The 17,289-nt window shown below is 57.6% G+C and overlaps 1 protein-coding gene across 2 annotated transcripts in view; it reads right to left on the reverse strand.

Moving 5' to 3' along the window:
• Positions 1-314: 314 nt before the first annotated feature.
• The window catches only part of POLE (DNA polymerase epsilon, catalytic subunit), a 57,679-nt gene continuing 40,704 nt past the window's right edge, over positions 315-17,289 (reverse strand). The window contains exons 35-49 of one of the 2 annotated variants that reach the window (XM_089775335.1): positions 17,135-17,241; positions 16,875-17,051; positions 14,846-15,069; positions 12,213-12,433; positions 10,182-10,386; positions 9,022-9,195; positions 8,783-8,908; positions 8,514-8,646; positions 8,270-8,426; positions 6,671-6,802; positions 6,400-6,593; positions 6,117-6,317; positions 5,911-6,036; positions 3,147-3,236; positions 315-806 (exon numbers count right to left, since the gene is read on the reverse strand). In XM_089775335.1, the coding sequence (XP_089631461.1) occupies positions 738-806; positions 3,147-3,236; positions 5,911-6,036; positions 6,117-6,317; positions 6,400-6,593; positions 6,671-6,802; positions 8,270-8,426; positions 8,514-8,646; positions 8,783-8,908; positions 9,022-9,195; positions 10,182-10,386; positions 12,213-12,433; positions 14,846-15,069; positions 16,875-17,051; positions 17,135-17,241 (2,336 nt within the window). In that variant the 3' untranslated portion in view covers positions 315-737. Of the gene's footprint in view, positions 807-1,805; positions 3,052-3,146; positions 3,237-5,910; positions 6,037-6,116; positions 6,318-6,399; positions 6,594-6,670; positions 6,803-8,269; positions 8,427-8,513; positions 8,647-8,782; positions 8,909-9,021; positions 9,196-10,181; positions 10,387-12,212; positions 12,434-14,845; positions 15,070-16,874; positions 17,052-17,134; positions 17,242-17,289 lie in introns of those variants that run through there. The other variant, XM_089775334.1, reaches the window with a different exon arrangement.

The following is a 17,289-nucleotide window of genomic DNA, read 5'->3' on the forward strand; positions in this document are numbered from 1 at the left end:
GGTCCTCAACGGGGGGGTGGGGGGCTAGACACCCAGGCAGGAGCAGTGGCTGGTGGTGGTGGGGGAAATTATAATTCCCTGGGTACCCCTTTACCAGGAGTGCGGGCGCAGCAGATGTGCCAGCAGGGGGCGCTGTGGGAAGGCCGGGAGAGCCGTGTCTAAGCCCAGCCACAATCCGCCACCTTCCCAACCAGGCCTCCCTCCCCCATCACCCACTCCAACCCCTGCCTCCTTTGGATCCGGCCCCCCCATGCACCCTGGGGACCGCTAAGTGCCCGGCCAGCGCGTTAAGTCAATTAGAAAGAGGCAGGGAGGTAATTGAGAGGAAGCTCAGAGGAGCCAAGTATAATCACATTTGCCGGCTCTTCTGCGTCTGCGGCAAAACTCAGCGCATTAGCAGCTTGCTCCCGAGACCTCTGGCGCCAGCCCCACCGGGAAATGGGGCAGGGGCAGCTTGGAAGCCACAAGCCTTTGGCATCTCGGCTGCAGGCAGCTTGGTTTCACAAGCAAGGGGACAGAGTCCTGCTACGTCCCCCCCAGAATCCAAGAGCCGAGTCGGGGACGTCTCCGATTGGCTTGAGAAAGCGGCGGAAAGTTATTTCTGCTCTTAACGGGATGCTGGGTCCCGATCCGCTGCGGGAAGAAGGGAAGGAGACCAGCTGCCTTTGGGCAGGGCTGAGAGGAAGGTCCCAGGAGCAGAAGATGGGGGCGGTGGCGGTCTCTCGTGGTCGATTTCGTCACGAGGCAACGGCGTTAAAGACAGAGCCAGAAGCGCTAAGCCCGCTCACACCGGCACCGTCCGTCCGCTGCCGGTAAAAATAAGGCACATCCACTGAATCATTTCACACGTCTCGCACCGACACACAAGCGTGCGAAAGCACCACGTGCGCCGGGAAGCGGGCGTAGGTTCCGTTGCTGATTCACGTGCTTCCAAACTAGTGAATTCTGCTAGAAAACGGGACAGGGAAGAAAACGACAGACCCGGTTTTGGCATCGAGGGCTGTCGCGTGTGGGGTCGGCTGCGGTGTAGCGTAGACACACAAGTGGGCACGTTCACGGTGACTCACGTAGATCAGACGCCGGGCCACGATTTCACTACACGCCAAAGCCCCCAGGAAAGAAACACTGGTGGGCAGGCAAATACCACGACCTCCCACGCTGGCATTTTGCACACCCACCGGCTTACTGCACGGATCGGCTGTGCCGTTCATCGACAGCTCTGATCGAGGTTCGAGCTGGCTCACGACAGCTTCCTGGAGGCTTCTATTTAATTCCTGGAGTCTCAAGAGCAATCCATGCTCTCCCTCACAAGGCAGAGACCTGATCTACCTGCAGGGATCGCTACGGCTCACCGAGCCCCGTCCGCCTGCTGTGTGGGGCCTTTCCACCTTGCGCCGGGGGCTGCCGTGGGTGGCCACAGATCTTGAACCGCCCAACCCAGCGTGGGAGTCCTGGGAGGGGAATTCACAGCCGACACGCACCGGCAGGAAGCGCTGCTTCCCAGAACGGCCGGCCGGCGTCTCCTTCAGCGCGATTCCCGACACAGGACCATTAGGGTCGGGTTTCTCGGCCCCGGCCGGCCAGCTCCAGTTCCCAGTCACGCCGGGGGAGGGAAGGCGCAGCTGCTGCATGGGCTGACTGTGCATCTGGCCCTTGCAAGAGAGATCCCTTTCCCCTGTCTGGTCAACCCGTGGCCCACCGGTGGGGGCAGCGGTGGGATCACCGATGGTGGCAGCGGTGGGATGACCCGCAGCGAGAGGCCGCTGTTAAGTCTGAGCTTGGATCTGCTCAAAGACCCCACTTCCCTCCCTGGTGTGGCCGTTCTAAGGCAGAGCCCAGGCACATAGGATGGGGGGCAGGGGGGGTATAGTGTTTAGGTAGGGGGCAGCATTGGCGGGGAGGAAATGCACATAGGTGTTTGATTTAGGAGGGCAGGGGCTTGGTTTTTCCACAGCAGGTCTGGGCTCTGCAGAGATGGGGCCCTGGTGGCTCCCCGCCCGCCCCCCCCACCCCAGCACACTGGGGCGCAAGGAATCAGGGAGTGGGTACAGGGCGGGGGGGGGGGGGAAAATCGCTGCATAATATTTCCATAACAAAAAGGTGGGGCAGGGGTGGGTGTGTGCGACGCCAGCTATAAATCGGGGCGGGGAAAAGGGGGCAGAGTCCAACATCTCAAAGGGAGCAGACCCACAGAAATTACGGCTCAGGCGGGGTGGGACGTGACCAGCGACCCCCGGGCCAGAAACTGACACACCAGAGCGTTCCCAGCTCCCCAGGCGGCCGCAAAAGCAGGCGACCTGCGCCCCCTGCTGGCCAACACCGGGAAACGGGCTCTTCTCCTTTCCAATCAGGGATGCAGGAGGGTCCCCGGAGCCACCCGACAGAGAAAACCGTCAGGCCGTGGGCGAGTGGGGGACCAATCTGAATCGACTCGAACGCGTGTTCAAAGGATGCTGCCGGATGCTCCCGTGCCCGCCGCGTCCTCGGCTGTCGCATCGCGCCCCGTACGGCCCCCTGCCCACCCCCCACAACGGGGGCAGCTCGTTAGAGGCACTTTATTCCCAATTATCAAACATCCCAATAAAAAAACACCCCCCCCCCACTACCCCCACCGTATCAGCCGCCCATCCTGTAGGACAGGGCACCGAAAGGAGAGCTGCCGGGTGCCAGCGGCCACAGTCCGTGCCAGAGATGGGTGCCCCCCGCCCCCAATTTGCCTGCCAGCCCCATGCATTTGTCCCTCTCCAGCCCCCTCGGGCGGGCCTGGCCGAGCTGGGATTTCGGCTGTCGCGGGCAAGCCCAGGTGCCCACGATGCCCGAGGCTGCTGGAAAAAGGGGCCTTTGAGTGGGGTCTTTGAGCAGGTCCAAGCTCAGACTTAACAGCGGCCTCTCGCTGCGGGTCATCCCACCGCTGCCACCATCGGCGGCCCTCCTCCGTCATCGCCGGAGCTGGGGGTTCATCTGCAGCAGCCACTCGACGGTCTCCAGCAGGTGGGCCATGCCGAAGTGCTGGGCGATGCTGCGGAAGACGTGGATCTGGTCCACGAAGGCCTGCCGGCGCACAGGGAAGAGTCAGGAACATCAGGAAGCCCTGCCCTGATGTGGCGGGGGAGGCAGGAGAGGGCCAGGGTGGGGGAAGGACCTACCTGGGTGGAGATCATCGGGGTGAAGTCCCCGGCGCAGCTGCAGTAGATGGGCATGTGAGCCTCCTTCACGCCTTTGCACTTGGGGCACACCTGGGAGCGGAAGAGATTTGCTTAGGGCGGAGATCTGCCATGCTCGCCTCGTGCGGTTCTGGTGCCGGCCACAGGGCGTACCAATGCAGAGCCCTCCCCGTCGGAAAGAACACTCCGTTTGGCACAGAATGGGAAGCGAGTCTGTTTTTGCCAACCTGTGGAACTCCTCGCCAGAGGATGCAGGAAAGACTAGGACATGAGCAGTGTTCAAAAAAGAGCTACATAGATAGATTCCTGGAAGTGAGGTTGGCCAGGATGGGTAGGAACGGTGTCCCTCGCCTCGGTTTGTCTGGAAACGGGCAACACGACAGGATCCCATGATGATTCCGTTTGTGTTCCGTCCCTCTAGGGCATCTGGGATTGGCCACTGTCGGCCGACAGGACACAGAGCTAGACGGACCTTTGGTTTGACCCAGTGTGGGCGCTCTTAGGAACGAGTCCTGCAAAAAGGGATCCGAGTGGACCACAAGCTAAATATGAGGCACCAGTGCGACTCGGTTGCCAAAAACAGCCAACGTGATACTGGGACGCACCTCCAGGAGTGGGGTGAGCAAGACACAAGAAGTCGTTCTTCCGCTCTACTCCGATTGGCTACATCTACACTGGCATGATTTTCCGGAAATGCTTTTAACGGAAAACTTTTCCGTGAAAAGCATTTTCGGAAAAGCACGTCTAGATTGGCAGGATGCTTTTCCGCATAAGCACTTTTTGCGGAAAAGCGTCCGTGGCCAATCCAGACGCCGCTTTCCGCAAAAACGCCCCGATCGTCATTTTCGCGACTGGGGCTTTTTTTGCCGAAAACACGACTGTGCTGTCTACACTGGCCGTTTTGCGCAAAAGTTTTTCAGAAAAAGACTTTTGCCCGAACGGGAGCAGCATCGTATTTCCGCAAGAACACTGACGATCTTACATGAGATCGTCCGTGTTCTTGCGGAAATTCAAGCGGCCAGTGTAGACAGCTGGCAAGTTTTTCCCGCAAAAATCAGACGATTTTGCGGAAAAACTTGCCAGTCTAGACACAGCCCTTCAGCATAGCCAGGCGGGCGATGAAATGTTGGCGTGTAAAAAGTACAAAAAGAATACGTTTCATAGCGCTTCAACACAAAAATCGTTTTCTCCAAATGTCAGTGGTGTTGACACCCCTCTCCCTCCAGACTTCTCTCGAGTCCCCCGTGGGAATTCGGACCACTGGTTGAGAAACACTGCTCTAGAGAACATGAGTGAGGAGGGAAGACAAAGAACTGGGCTTTAGTTTGGAAAGGAGAAGACGGAGAGGGGATGTGATAGCAGTTTTCAAATATCTAAAAGGGCGTTATAAGGAGGGAGAAAAATTATTCTCCTTGGCCTCTGAGGATTGGACAGAAGCAAGGGGCTTAAACTGCAGCAAGGGTGGTTGAGGTTGGACATTAGGAAAAACTTCCTACCTGGCAGGGTGGTGAAACACTGGAATAAATTGCCCAGGGAGGTTGTGGAATCTCAATCATTGGAGATATTGAAGAGTAGGTTGGATAGACATCGACCAGGGATGGTCTAGACGGGGCTTGGTCCTGCCGTGATGGCAGGGGACGGGACTCGATGACATTGCGAGGTCCCTTCCAGTTCTATGATTCCATGGATATCTACCAGGGATGGTCTAACTCTAGACCGTGCTTGGTCCTGCCGGGAGGCGAGGGAACTAGATTTGATGACTTCTTGAGGTCCCTTCCAGGTCTATGATTCTGTAGACATCTACCAGGGATGGTCTAGATGGGGCTTGGTCCTGCCATGAGGGCAGGGGACGGGACTCGATGACATTGCGAGGTCCCTTCCATTTCTAGGATTCTATGGATATCTACCAGGGATGGTCTAACTCTAGACCGTGCTTGGTCCTGCCGGGAGGACAGGGAACTAGATTTGATGACTTCTTGAGGTCCTTCCAGTTCTATGATTCCATGGACATCTACCAGGGATGGTCTAGATGGGGCTTGGTCCTGCCGTGATGGCAGGGGACGGGACTCGATGACATTGCGAGGTCCCTTCCAGTTCTATGATTCCATGGATATCTACCAGGGATGGTCTAACTCTAGACCGTGCTTGGTCCTGCCGGGAGGACAGGGAACTAGATTTGATGACTTCTTGAGGTCCCTTCCAGGTCTATGATTCTGTAGACATCTACCAGGGATGGTCTAGATGGGGCTTAGTCCTGCTGTGAGGGCAGGGGATGGGACTTGATGATCTCTCGAGGCCTATTCCGTTTCTGGGATTCTACAGACATCTACTAGGGATGGTCTAGATGTTGCTTGGTCCTGTCATGAGGGCAGGGGACTGGACATGATGACCTCTCGAGGTCCCTTCCAGTTCTATGGCTTTGTAGATATCTACCAGGGATAGTCTAGACAGTGCTTGGTCCTGCCATGAGGACAAGTGATGGATTTGATGACCTCTTGAGGTTCTAGGATTCTGTGATTATATAGCCATCTACCAGGGATGGTCTAGGTGGGGCTTGGTCCTGCCGTGACAGCAGGGGTCTAGATTTGATGACTTCCTGAGGTCCCTTCCAGTTCTATGATTCTGTAGACATCTACCAGGGATGGTCTAGATGGGGCTTTGTCCTGCCGTGAGGGCAGAGGACGGGACTCGATGACCTCTTGAGGTCCCTTCCCGTTCTAAGATTCTACGATTGTCTGATTCTCACCAAGTCCTGGAGCGTGAAGGCCATCAGCTTCTTCTGCAGGGCCTCCACCAGAGCCATTTCGATGCCGTCGCGGTCATACTCTGCCTGGCAATTGGAGCACACCCAGCCGGGCGGCACAGCGCTATCCTATGGGCAGAGACAGGGTCAGAGGGACACGTGCCCAAGTCCAGCCCAGCAAGGCCCCGGGCTGGGCAAGCCCCCAGTACCTGAGACACGCCTGGTTCTTTGCATAGGTCCAGGTCCCTGCAGAAGTTGCAGTTGCGGCAGATGACTTCGGAGAGGACGTAGGAGCGGCAGGGGTCGCGGAACTGGGCCTCCTCCGAGAACTCGCCCACGTCCACCAGGCGGAGCAGGTCTCGTTTGAGTTTGTTCACCTGGTTGGTGATGTTGGCGTCCAAGGACAGCACCTACCGGAGGGGAGAGCTGTATGAGCCACCTGCCGCAGACGGGTCCCGGGCAGGCGGAAGGAACTCCAGCCGGAAGGCCCACCTTGCAGACGTATTTGACGAATTCCAGCGCCGGGTTGTTGAGCGGCAGGTAGGAGCCGGGCAGGACCGGGAACATGTCCGAGGGCAGCGTGGCGTGGCGGGAGCCGGTCACCTTCTTCTGGATCTTCTGGATGATGGTGAAGAAGCTCTGGGTGAGCTCGTTGGCGACGTAGTCCTGAGAGAAAGTGATCACGCCTGAAGGGAGAAGAGGCACTTTCAGCCAACTGGATGCACCGGGGTAGCTCGCTTCCTGGCGGGAAGGGTTCACTCACCGGGCAGGGCGCCCGCTTCACCCGCGGGCTCCTGGGAGGCCTGGCTGCCGGCTCGTCTCCGGACCGGGGTGGCGCCGGGGGCATTGCGCCGGAGCTCCTCCTTCATGCTGTGGTACACGGCGACGACGTAGGCTGGGGAAGAGGGGAGCAAGATGGACACTTAGAATCATAGAACTGGAAGAGACCTCAGAAGGTCATCAAGTGCCCTGCTCTAGGCAGGACCAATCCCAACTCAATCAACCCAACCAGGGCTTTGTCAAGCCGAGACTTAAACACCTCTAGGGATGGAGACTCCACCCCCTCCCTAGGGAACCCATCGCAGGGCTTCCCCACTCTCCTAGTGAAATCGTTTTTCCTAATATCCAACCTGGACCTCTCCCGCCACAACTTGAGCCCATTGCTCCTTGTTCTGCATCTGTCACGACTGAGAACAGCCTCTCGCCAGCCTCTTTGGAACCTCCCTTCAGGAAGTTGACAGCTGCTCTCAAATCCCCCCTCACTCTTCTCTTCTGCAGACTAAACAAACCCAACTCCCTCAGCCTCTCCTCGTAGGTCATATGCTCCAGCCCCCGAATCAGTTTGGTCGCCCTCCGCTGGACCCTCTCCAATGCGTCCCCGTCCTTTCTGTAGCTCAGAACTGGACACAATACTCCAGATGTGGCCTCACCAAAGCCGAATAAAGGGGAATAATGACATCTCTGGATCTGCTGGCGATGTTCCTCTTAATGCAACCGAATATGCCATTCGCCTTCTTGGCTACAAGGGCGCCCTGTTGGCTCATCTCCAGCTTCTCATCCACTGTAACCCCCAGGGCCTTTTCTGCACAACTGCTACTTAGCCAGTCGGTCCCCAGCCTGTAACAATACTTGGGATTCTTCCGTCCCAAGTGCAGGACTCTGCACTTGTCCTTGTTGAACCTCATCCGATTTCTTGTGGCCCAATCCTCCAATCTGTCTAAGTCACTCTGGACCCTATCTCTGCCCTCCAGCGTATCTACCTCTCCCCCTAGCTTAGTGTCATCCGCAAACTTGCTGAGGGTGCAATCCATTCCCTCATCCAGGTCATTAATAAAGATGTTGAACAAAACCGGTCCTAGAACCGAACCTTGGGGCACTCCGCTAGAAACCGACCGCCATCCTGACCTCGAGCCGTTGATCACTACCCGCTGGGCCCGGCCTTCTAGCCATCTTTCTATCCATCTTACCGTCCATTTATCCAGTCCACATTCCCTTCACTTGCTGGCAAGAATATTGAGGGCGATCGTATCGAAAGCCTGGCTAAAGTCAAGGTCTATCACATCCACTGACTTCCTCATGTCCACCGAGCCGGTTACCTCACCATAAGCTAATCCGATTGGTCAGGCACGACTTGCCCTTTGTGAATCCATGCTGACTATTCCTAATCACTTTCCTCTCATCCAAATGCCACAATATGGATTCCTTAAGGATCCCTGCCATGATTTTTCCAGGAATCGAGGTAAGACTGACCGGCCTATAATTCCCTGGATCGTCCTTCTTCCCTTTTTTGAAGATTTGCCTTGCGCCACGCTCCCCGCTATGGCGGGCACCCACCAGGCGAGCCCCCCCGGGGCGCACTCACCCGACACGATCATGAGGAAGTAGTTCTGGCAGGAGGCCGCCTGGGGGAGGTACTGCACCACGTTCCAGTTGTTCTCCAGCAAGTCCTCCACGCTGGTCTCCTCTTGATCTTTCTCCTCCTCCTCCTCAGACTCTTCTTGCCTTCTGTTGGCCTCCGCCTACAAAGGGTCCCGGGCAGAAGAGATCGGCCCCATGCCTGGCCCGGCGGCCCTCCACCCAGCCCTCTGCCCCGCCCAGACTCTTACCTCCGCTGAGGGGGCACTGGAGGGCACCCTGCCCTTGATGCCCCCATAGTTCGTTGGGTCCATCCACAGCAGGAACTCCCAGCAACGGGAGAAGGAGATGGTCAGGGAGTGGAAGATCTCCTTGGAGTGAATGCTGGAGGGAAAGAGACGATGGTCAGCCCTGCTGGCTTTGAGGGACTAGGGGAGTCGGGCACCGGCTCTGCCCTGCAGAGGCCAGGGGAGGAAGGGGCAGCGTCCGCATCTCCACGGGCCCCGGCGTCTTGGCCCACCTGTTGGTGACGTACTCCACGTAGGCCAGGGCGTCCTCGATGCGCCGCTTCTTGGTGCACAGGACGAGACGGTTGAAGTTGGCGTAGACCACCGTGGAGCCGAGGCGCTTGAACTCGGCCACCAGCCTGGGGAGAGGGAAGACGTGAGGGGCGACCTGGCCGAGGGAGGGGGGTCCTCCCGTTGGCGTGCACGGACCCAGTAGGCCAGCTCCTCCCCACCCCTCCTGGCCCTCACGCACTGCAGGAAGAGCTTCCTCATCATGGTGTGGAGGGTGCGGTGCAGGGCCGGGTCGTGCAGCAGGGAGGCCGGGGAGCGGAGCCAGCGGTAGAAGTGGATCACCTGGTGGTCGGCGTAGACGTTGTGGTACTGTGTGATCTCCTTCACCCAGCCCACCACCATGCTCTTCAGGATCCTGCCGGGAGAGAGGGAGACCACCGTCTTCTAAATGCCACCAACCTCCTCCAGATGCCACCAGAGGAACCCACATACCACCAGAGGAACCCCAGATGCCACCAACCTCCTCCCGATGCCACCAGAGGAACCCACATACCACCAGAGGAACCCCAGATGCCACCAACCTCCTCCCGATGCCACCAGAGGAACCCCAGACGCCACCAACGTCTTCCAGATGCCACCAACGTCCTCCAGATGTCACCAGAGGAACCCCATATACCACCAGAGGAACCCCAGATGCCACCAACCTCCCCCTGATGTCGGGTTCCTCTGGTGGCATCGGGGGGATGTTGGTGGTATCTGGAGGACGTTGGTGGCATGTCACCAACGTCCTCCCGATGCCACCAGAGGAACCCCAGATGCCACCAACGTCCTCCAGATGCCACCAGAGGAACCCCACATGCCACCAATGTCCTCTAGATGCCACCAACCTCTTCTAGATGCCACCAGAGGAACCCCACATGCCACCAACGTCCTCTAGATGCCACCAGAGGAACCCCAGATGCCACCAACATCCTCCAGATGCCACCAGAGGAACCCCACATGCCACCAACATCCTCCAGATGCCACCAGAGGAACCCCAGCTGCCACCAACGTCCTCTAGATGCCACCAGAGGAACCCCACATGCCACCGTCCTCCAGATACCACCAATGTCCTCTAGATGCCACCAGAGGAACCCCACATGCCACCAATGTCCTCTAGATGTCACCAGAGGAACCCCACATGCCACCAACGTCCTCCAGATGCCACCAATGTCCTCTAGATGCCACCAGAGGAACCCCAGAAGCTCCCCCCCACCCAAGACGGAGTCTGCGCTCTAGCATCCCCGCCCCCACAGAATGGCCAAAACTCCAGGTTGGGGAGATGCCTCCTGCTCCGCCAGCCGCACAACACACGGGCCGGAGACGGCCCTTAGCGGCGCTCCCTGCGGAGCCGGGCCGCACCTGAAGGCGTTGGAGCACAGGGCGGTCTCGTCGTAGCTGGCCGGGAGGCCGGCCGCCTGGTTGCCCGTCACCATGTCCTCGAGGGAGGCCTGCGGGAGGACGTCGAAGCTGACGCTGGTGCTGGCGGCGCCCTCCATGTCGTTGATGTGGTGGGACTGCAGGATTGTGTTCACGGCTAGGCTCTGGAGGTCCAGCTCCACACACACTGGAGGAGAAGCCGCCCGTCAAGGAGGGCGAGAGGGGGCGGAGCAGCAATGCCCCTCGCCACAGCCACGCTGGACTCCCGCCTGGGTCCCCCAGCTCCCCAACTCTTGGAGGAAGCGCTGGGCCCAGCCCGGAATTGCAGCTGCGTCTGGGCTGGCACGCCGCACGCCAGCTGGGACCACAACAAGTCTAGGAACCTGTTACCACCAGGGGGCGCCTCGGCCAGCCGCAGGGAGCGTGGGCGGAGCCTGAAACCCGCCACCAACCAGACGGCTCCTCGGCTGGCCAGAGGGGGCGTGGGAGGAGCCAGAAACCCACCGGCTCCCTGGCGGAATGGGCGGAGCCAGAAACCTCCTCAGCTGGCCACAGGAGGCGTGGGCGGAGCCTGAAGCCCGCCGCCAAACAGAGGGCTCCTTGGCTGGCCAGAGGAGACGTGGGAGGAGCCAGAAACCTCAGCCAGCCACAGGGGGCGTGGGCGGAGCCTGAAGCCCGCCGCCAACCAGAGGGCTTCTCGGCTGGCCAGAGGGGGCGTGGGAGGAGCCAGAAACCCACTGGCTCTCTGGGGGAATGGGCGGAGCCAGAAACCTCCTCAGCTGGCCACAGGAGGCGTGGGCGGAGCCTGAAGCCCGCCGCCAACCAGAGGGCTTCTCGGCTGGCCAGAGGGGGCGTGGGAGGAGCCAGAAACCCACCGGCTCTCTGGGGGAAATGGGCGGAGCCAGAAACCTCCTCGGCTGACCACAGGGCGTGTGGGCGGAGCCAGAGACCCACCACCACCCAGGGGGCTCCTTGGCTGGCCACAGGTGGTGTGGGCGGAGCCTGAAGCCCGCCACCAACCAGAGGGTTCCTCGGCTGGCCAGAGGGGGCGTGGGAGGAGCCAGAAACCCACTGGCTCCCTGGCGGAATGGGCGGAGCCAGAAACCTCCTCAGCTGGCCACAGGAGGCGTGGGCGGAGCCTAAAGCCCGCCGCCAACCAGAGGGCTTCTCGGCTGGCCAGAGGAGACGTGGGAGGAGCCAGAAACCCACCGGCTCTCTGGGGGAAATGGGCGGAGCCAGAAAACTCCTCGGCTGACCACAGGGCATGTGGGCGGAGCCAGAGACCCACCACCACCTAGGGGGCTCCTTGGCTGGCCACAGGAGGCGTGGGCGGAGCCTGAAGCCCGCCGCCAACCAGAGGGCTTCTCGGCTGGCCAGAGGAGACGGGGGAGGAGCCAGAAACCTCAGCCAGCCACAGGGGGCGTGGGCGGAGCCTGAAGCCCGCCGCCAACCAGAGGGCTTCTCGGCTGGCCAGAGGGGGCGTGGGAGGAGACAGAAACCCACCGGCTCTCTGGGGGAAATGGGCGGAGCCAGAAACCTCCTCGGCTGACCACAGGGCATGTGGGCGGAGCCAGAGACACACCACCACCCAGGGGGCTCCTTGGCTGGCCACAGGTGGTGTGGTCGGAGCCTGAAGCCCGCCACCAACCAGAGGGTTCCTCGGCTGGCCAGAGGGGGCGTGGGAGGAGCCAGAAACCCACCGGCTCCTTGGGGGAATGGGCGGAGCCAGAATCCTCAGCTGACCACAGGGGGCATGGGCGGAGCCAGAAACCTCCTCAGCCGGCCACAGGGGGAGTGGGCGGAGCCTGAAGCCTACCACCAACCAGAGGGCTCCTCAGGTTGTGTGGGCGGAGCCTAGGAGGTCCCGCCCCTCAGCCGACGCGAAGACCCAGGAAACTCGCCAGGAAGCCCCAGGCCAGACACCTGCTAGCCCCAGCGAGTCACTAGGGCCGCCCCACGGCGAGGTGGCAGGGGCCAGCCGGCCCGTCGCTAGCGGCGGGTCCCGCCCCTCACCGGTGGAGTAGCAGCCCGGGTTGTTGATCTCCACCGAGGCTCGGTCGTCGAACTCCATCACCAGCCGGTTGTCGTCGGCCTCCTTGCCCCCCAGGTCCGGGCGGGCCGCGGGCGACAGCCACAGCAGGTGGTTGTGCCGCCGCAGGTGGCGGGCGAAGAAGACGTCGGACCCGAAGGTGGAGATGTCGTCGGGGAGGTTCCCGATGGGGATGTGGTAGTATCTACGGCGGGGGATCAGAGCGCGCTAGCACGGGAGAGGGCGGCCGGTCCCGTCCCCCGCCCGGACCAAGCACCGTCTAGATCAGGGGGTCCCGAGCTGTAGGGGGTCCGTGGGGAGTTTAAAAATAAAGATCCGACCCATTGCAACAAGCCCGATCCTTTCTTTTTCTCTCTCTGGCTATGTCTACGCCGCGGGGGGTTTTCCGGGATACCTCCAGTATCCCAGAACCCCCCCCTGCTGTATCCAGGGAACGCGTTTGCTTTTTCGCTTCTTTTTGTAGAAGAGCCAATTAGCTCTTTCGGGGAGCCCGGTCTTCCTCGTTCCACAAGGTATAAGGATTCCTCCGAAAGACGAGGCTTTTCCGAAATTTGGCCCACTGCAGACGGGCCGAATTTCAGAAAAGCCTCTTCCGGGGAAAAAATAAATAAATCGGAAAAAGAGCATTTTGCATAGCTTTTCCTGACAAAAACCGCAGTCTAAATCTCGCCTTCCTCTCGTTCTTCTCTCGTCCTCTTTCTCTCTCTCGTTCTCTCTCTCTTCTCTCGTCCTCTCATTCTCTTTTTTCCTCTCTCGTCCCCTTCCTCATTCTCTCTCGTTGTCTCTCCTCTTTGTTCTCTCATTCTCTCTTTTTTCTTTTTCCCCCCTCTCGTTCTCTCTCTCATCGTCTCTCCCCTTTTTTTCTCTCCTCCCCTCGTTCTCTTTTCCTCTCTCCTTCCTTTTTTCTCTCTTGTTCTCGCTCTCCTCCCTTTTTCTCTTTCGTTCTCTGTCCCCTTTTTTCTCTCATTCTCTCTCTTTCTCTCCCCTCCTTTTTCTTTCATTTTCTCTCCTTTTTTCTCGTCCTCTCATTCTCTCTCGTTTTCTTTTTTCCCCCTCTCTCGTCCCCTCTCTCGTTCTCTCCCCACTTTTTTTCCTCTCCTCCTCCCCCTCTTTCTCTCTCCTCCCCTCGTTCTCTTTTCCTCTCCTCCCTTTTTCTCTCGCGTTCTCTGCCCCCTTTTTTCTCTCCTCCTCTTTTTTCTTTCGTTCTCTCTCCTCTTTTCTCTCGTTCCCTCTCCTTTTTTCTCGTCCTCTCATTCTCTCTCATTTTCTTCTTCCCCCTCTCTCGTTCTCTCTCATTGTCTCTCCCCTTTTTTCTCTCATTCTCTCTCATTGTCTCTCCCCTTTTCTCGCTCGTTCTCCCCTTTCTCTCTCCTCCCCTCGTTCTCTTTTCCTCTCCCTCCCTTTTTCTCTTTCATTCTCTCCTCTTTCTCTCATTCTCTCTCTCCTCTCTCTCTCTCTCCCCTTCTCTCTTTTCTCTCGTTCTCTCCCCTTTTTTCTCATCCTCGTTCTCTCGTTCTTTCCTTTTCCCCCCCTCGTCCCTTTCTCGTTCTCTCTCATTGTCTCTCCTCTTTGTTCTCTCATTCTCTTTCCTCTCTTTTTTCTCCCCCCACCCACTTGTTTCTCTCCCCGCTCGTTCCCTCTTTCCGTTCTCTCTCCCCCTTTCTCTTCGTTCTCTCCCACTTTTTTCTCTTCGTTCTCTCATTTCTCTCCTCTCTCTCATTCTTTCCCTCTGTCCCTTTCTCTTTCGTTCTCTCCTCCCTTTTTCCTCTCTCGTTCTCTCTCCTCCCTTTTTCCTCTCTCCTTCTCTCCCCCCTCTCGTTCTTTCTTTCTCTTTTTTCTCTCGTTCTCTCGCCTCCTCCCTCTCCCTGTCTCCTCTCTCTTTTTTCTCTCCTTCTCTCTCCTCCCTCTTTTTTCTCTCCCGTTCTCTCTTCTTCTCTCCTTTCTCCCTCTTCCTTTTTCCCCCGCTCTCTCTTTTTTCGTTCCCGCAGGCAGGGGCGGGTCCATGACATTTTAATAGATTGAAAAGGGGTCCGTATGCTCGAAAACGTTGGGAACCACCGGTCTAGATCATCCCTGGTCCATGTCTATCCAACCTGCTCTTCAATATCTCCAGAGATGGAGACTCCACCACCTCCGTCGGCAACTTATTCCAGTGTTTCACCACCCGGACAAGCGGGAAATTTGTCCTAATGTCCAACCTCAACTTCCCTTGCTGCAGTTTAAGCCCATTGCTTCTGGTCTATCCTCAGAGGCCAAGGAGAACAAGTTTTCTCCCTCCTCGTGACACCCTTTTAGATACGTGAAAACCGCTATCGTGTGCCCTCTCGACCTTTTCCTTTCCCAACTAAACAAGCCCGATTCTTTCAGTCTTCCCTCATCACTCGTGTTTTCTAGACCTTTTTTGTTGCTCTACTTTGGATTTTCTGAAATCTTTCCTGCAATGTGGTGCCCAGAACTGGACACAAGACTCAAAACTTTTCCAAGGTAGGGGAGCAGGAGGGACGGGCGGCTGACCTCCACCCGCCCCATCTGAAGGGCGCAGCCAGCCACGACTCCCCGCACTGGGGCACAGCCCTGCCACCCCCGGACACCCAACCTGCTCATCTCGAAGGCCTGCGACAGGCAGGTGTCCAGGCTGAGGTAGTGGCGAATCATGCGGCGGGCGGCGTGGCGCTGCCAATCCAGGACGGCGTAGCTGATGTCGTCCGTCACCCGCATGGGCACCATGGGGAACTCTTCCAAGACGGGAATCCCGCTCGCCAGCTGCTTCACGGCCCAGTTGGACTGCACGGCGATCAGCGTGGGGCCTCGGCGCTCGTCCTGCACGGGGAAGAGGGGGAGGGGGCCGTGGAGAGGCAGTCAGAGGTGTGCCACAGAGATGAGAGTCTAAAATGGCCGCCCTTAAAGGGGCAGGCAACTTTTTTTTTTTTGGCTCAACAAAAAATGCTTGGCGTTGCTCAAAAAGATTGGTGTTCCTCGGTCTTAAAAAAACACACTGTTCTGGGGGGGAACAGCTGTAGGGGAGAAGGAGCAGTCGGAGGTGTGCCACAGAGAGGAGTGTCCAAAATGGCTGCCCTTAAAGGGGCAGGCATCTTTTTTTTTTCCCCCTGTTAAACAAAAAATGCTTGGTGTTGCTCAAAAAAATTGTTTGGTGTTTCTCGGTCTTAAAAAAACCCAACTCTGGCCAATGCCAGGTGCACCAGAGGGAGTGAACCGAACAGATCACGACCAAGCGCTCTCCTGCCGTCCATCTCCACCCTCCGACAAACAGAGGCCGGGGACACTGTTCCTTAGCCATTCATGGACTTAACTCCATGAAAGTATCTAGTTCTCTTTTCAACCCTGTCGCTTTCACCACCTCCTCCGGCGAGGAGTTCCACAGGTTGACTGCACCACGTGAAGAAGAACGTCCTTTGATTTGTTTTAAACCTGCTGCCCATTCGTTTCATTCAGCGGCCCCTAGTTCTTATATGATGGGAACGTGTCAATAACGTTTCCTTATTCGCTTTCTCCAAAACCGCTCCTGATTTTATAGTAATAGAGATGTAGCCGTGTTAGTCTGGTCTTAGAATCATAGAACTGGAAGAGACCTCAGAAGGTCATCAAGTCCAGCCCCCTGCTCTAGGCAGGACCAATCCCAACTCAATCAACCCGGCCAGGGCTTTGTCAAGCCGAGACTTAAACACCTCTAGCGAGGGAGACTCCATCTACGAGCTGCATAGTCCTGTCTTTTGTTTCAGCATGATTTTATAGACCTCTATCCTATCTCTTTTCCAAGCTAAAAATTCCCCGGCTCTTTAATCTCTCCTTATAGGGGACCCGAATCATTTTAGTTGCCCTTCTCTGAACCGTTTCTAATGCCACTCTCTCTTTTTTGAGAGGAGACCACATCTGTACGCAGTATTCCAGATGTGGGCATGCCACGGATTTATTTAAGGGCAATACGATATTCTCCGTCTTATTCTCAATTCCTCACATCCTGTTTGCCTTTTTGACGGCCGCTGCCGTCTTCCGAGAACGATCCATGACGACTCCAAGATCTCTTTCCTGATCAGTTGCAGCTAAATTAGCTCCCCATCATATTATGTCTAGTTGGGGTTATTTTTCCCCCCAACGTGCATTATTTTACATCTATCCACGTTAAATTTCGTTTGGCATTTTGTTGCCCAATCACTCAGTTTGGGGAGATCTTTTTGACGTTCTTCACCGTCCGCTTCAGTCTTAAATACCTTGAGCCGTTTAGTATCGTTTGCAAACTTTGGGGAGATCTTTTTGACGTTCTTCACCGTCCGCTTCGGTCTTAACTATCTTGAGCCGTTTAGTATCGTTTGCACACTCTGGGGAGATCTTTTTGACGTTCTTCACCGTCCGCTTCGGTCTTAACTATCTTGAGCCGTTTAGTATCGTTTGCACACTCTGGGGAGATCTTTTTGACGTTCTTCACCGTCCGCTTCGGTCTTAACTATCTTGAGCCGTTTAGTATCGTTTGCACACTCTGGGGAGATCTTTTTGACGTTCTTCACCGTCCGCTTCGGTCTTAACTACCTTGAGCCGTTTAGTACCGTTTGAAAATTTATCGTCCGCCTCCACCAATTTGCCGCCGCCACCACCGCTTGGCACCTTACCTTGTAGGCCAGCAGCAGGCGCTGGATGGCCCGGGAGACCGTCTTGGGGTCGGTCTCGGCCCGCACCTCGAAGGAATGCTTATCCGGCGGGAGTAGCTCCTCGCCCGTTTTCTCCGCCATGTTGCCGCGCTCCGCCGTGTACAGGTTGGCGAGGTTGGGCATTTGGTTACTGCGTACCTGGGACAAGAGCAGAGGTGTGTCAGCACGGGGGACCGGCCCGGGGAGTCCGCCGAAAAGACCCCGCCGGTTCCCGGCCTTACCGTGTCCAGCACGAAGACGGAGGCCTTGCGCTGGGCGGGGACGAAGAGGCCAAAAAGCGCCTTGCTGCCTTGGGCGTGGTGGTAGAGGTAGATGTGACGGATGCTCCCTAAGAAGGCAAAACAGATAAGTCAGCGTTTTGGGCCGCCTGCCCTGC

Source organism: Pelodiscus sinensis, chromosome Z (assembly GCF_052426305.1).
Source record: "Pelodiscus sinensis isolate ZL-2025 chromosome Z, ASM5242630v1, whole genome shotgun sequence".
Taxonomy (NCBI): domain Eukaryota; kingdom Metazoa; phylum Chordata; order Testudines; family Trionychidae; genus Pelodiscus; species Pelodiscus sinensis.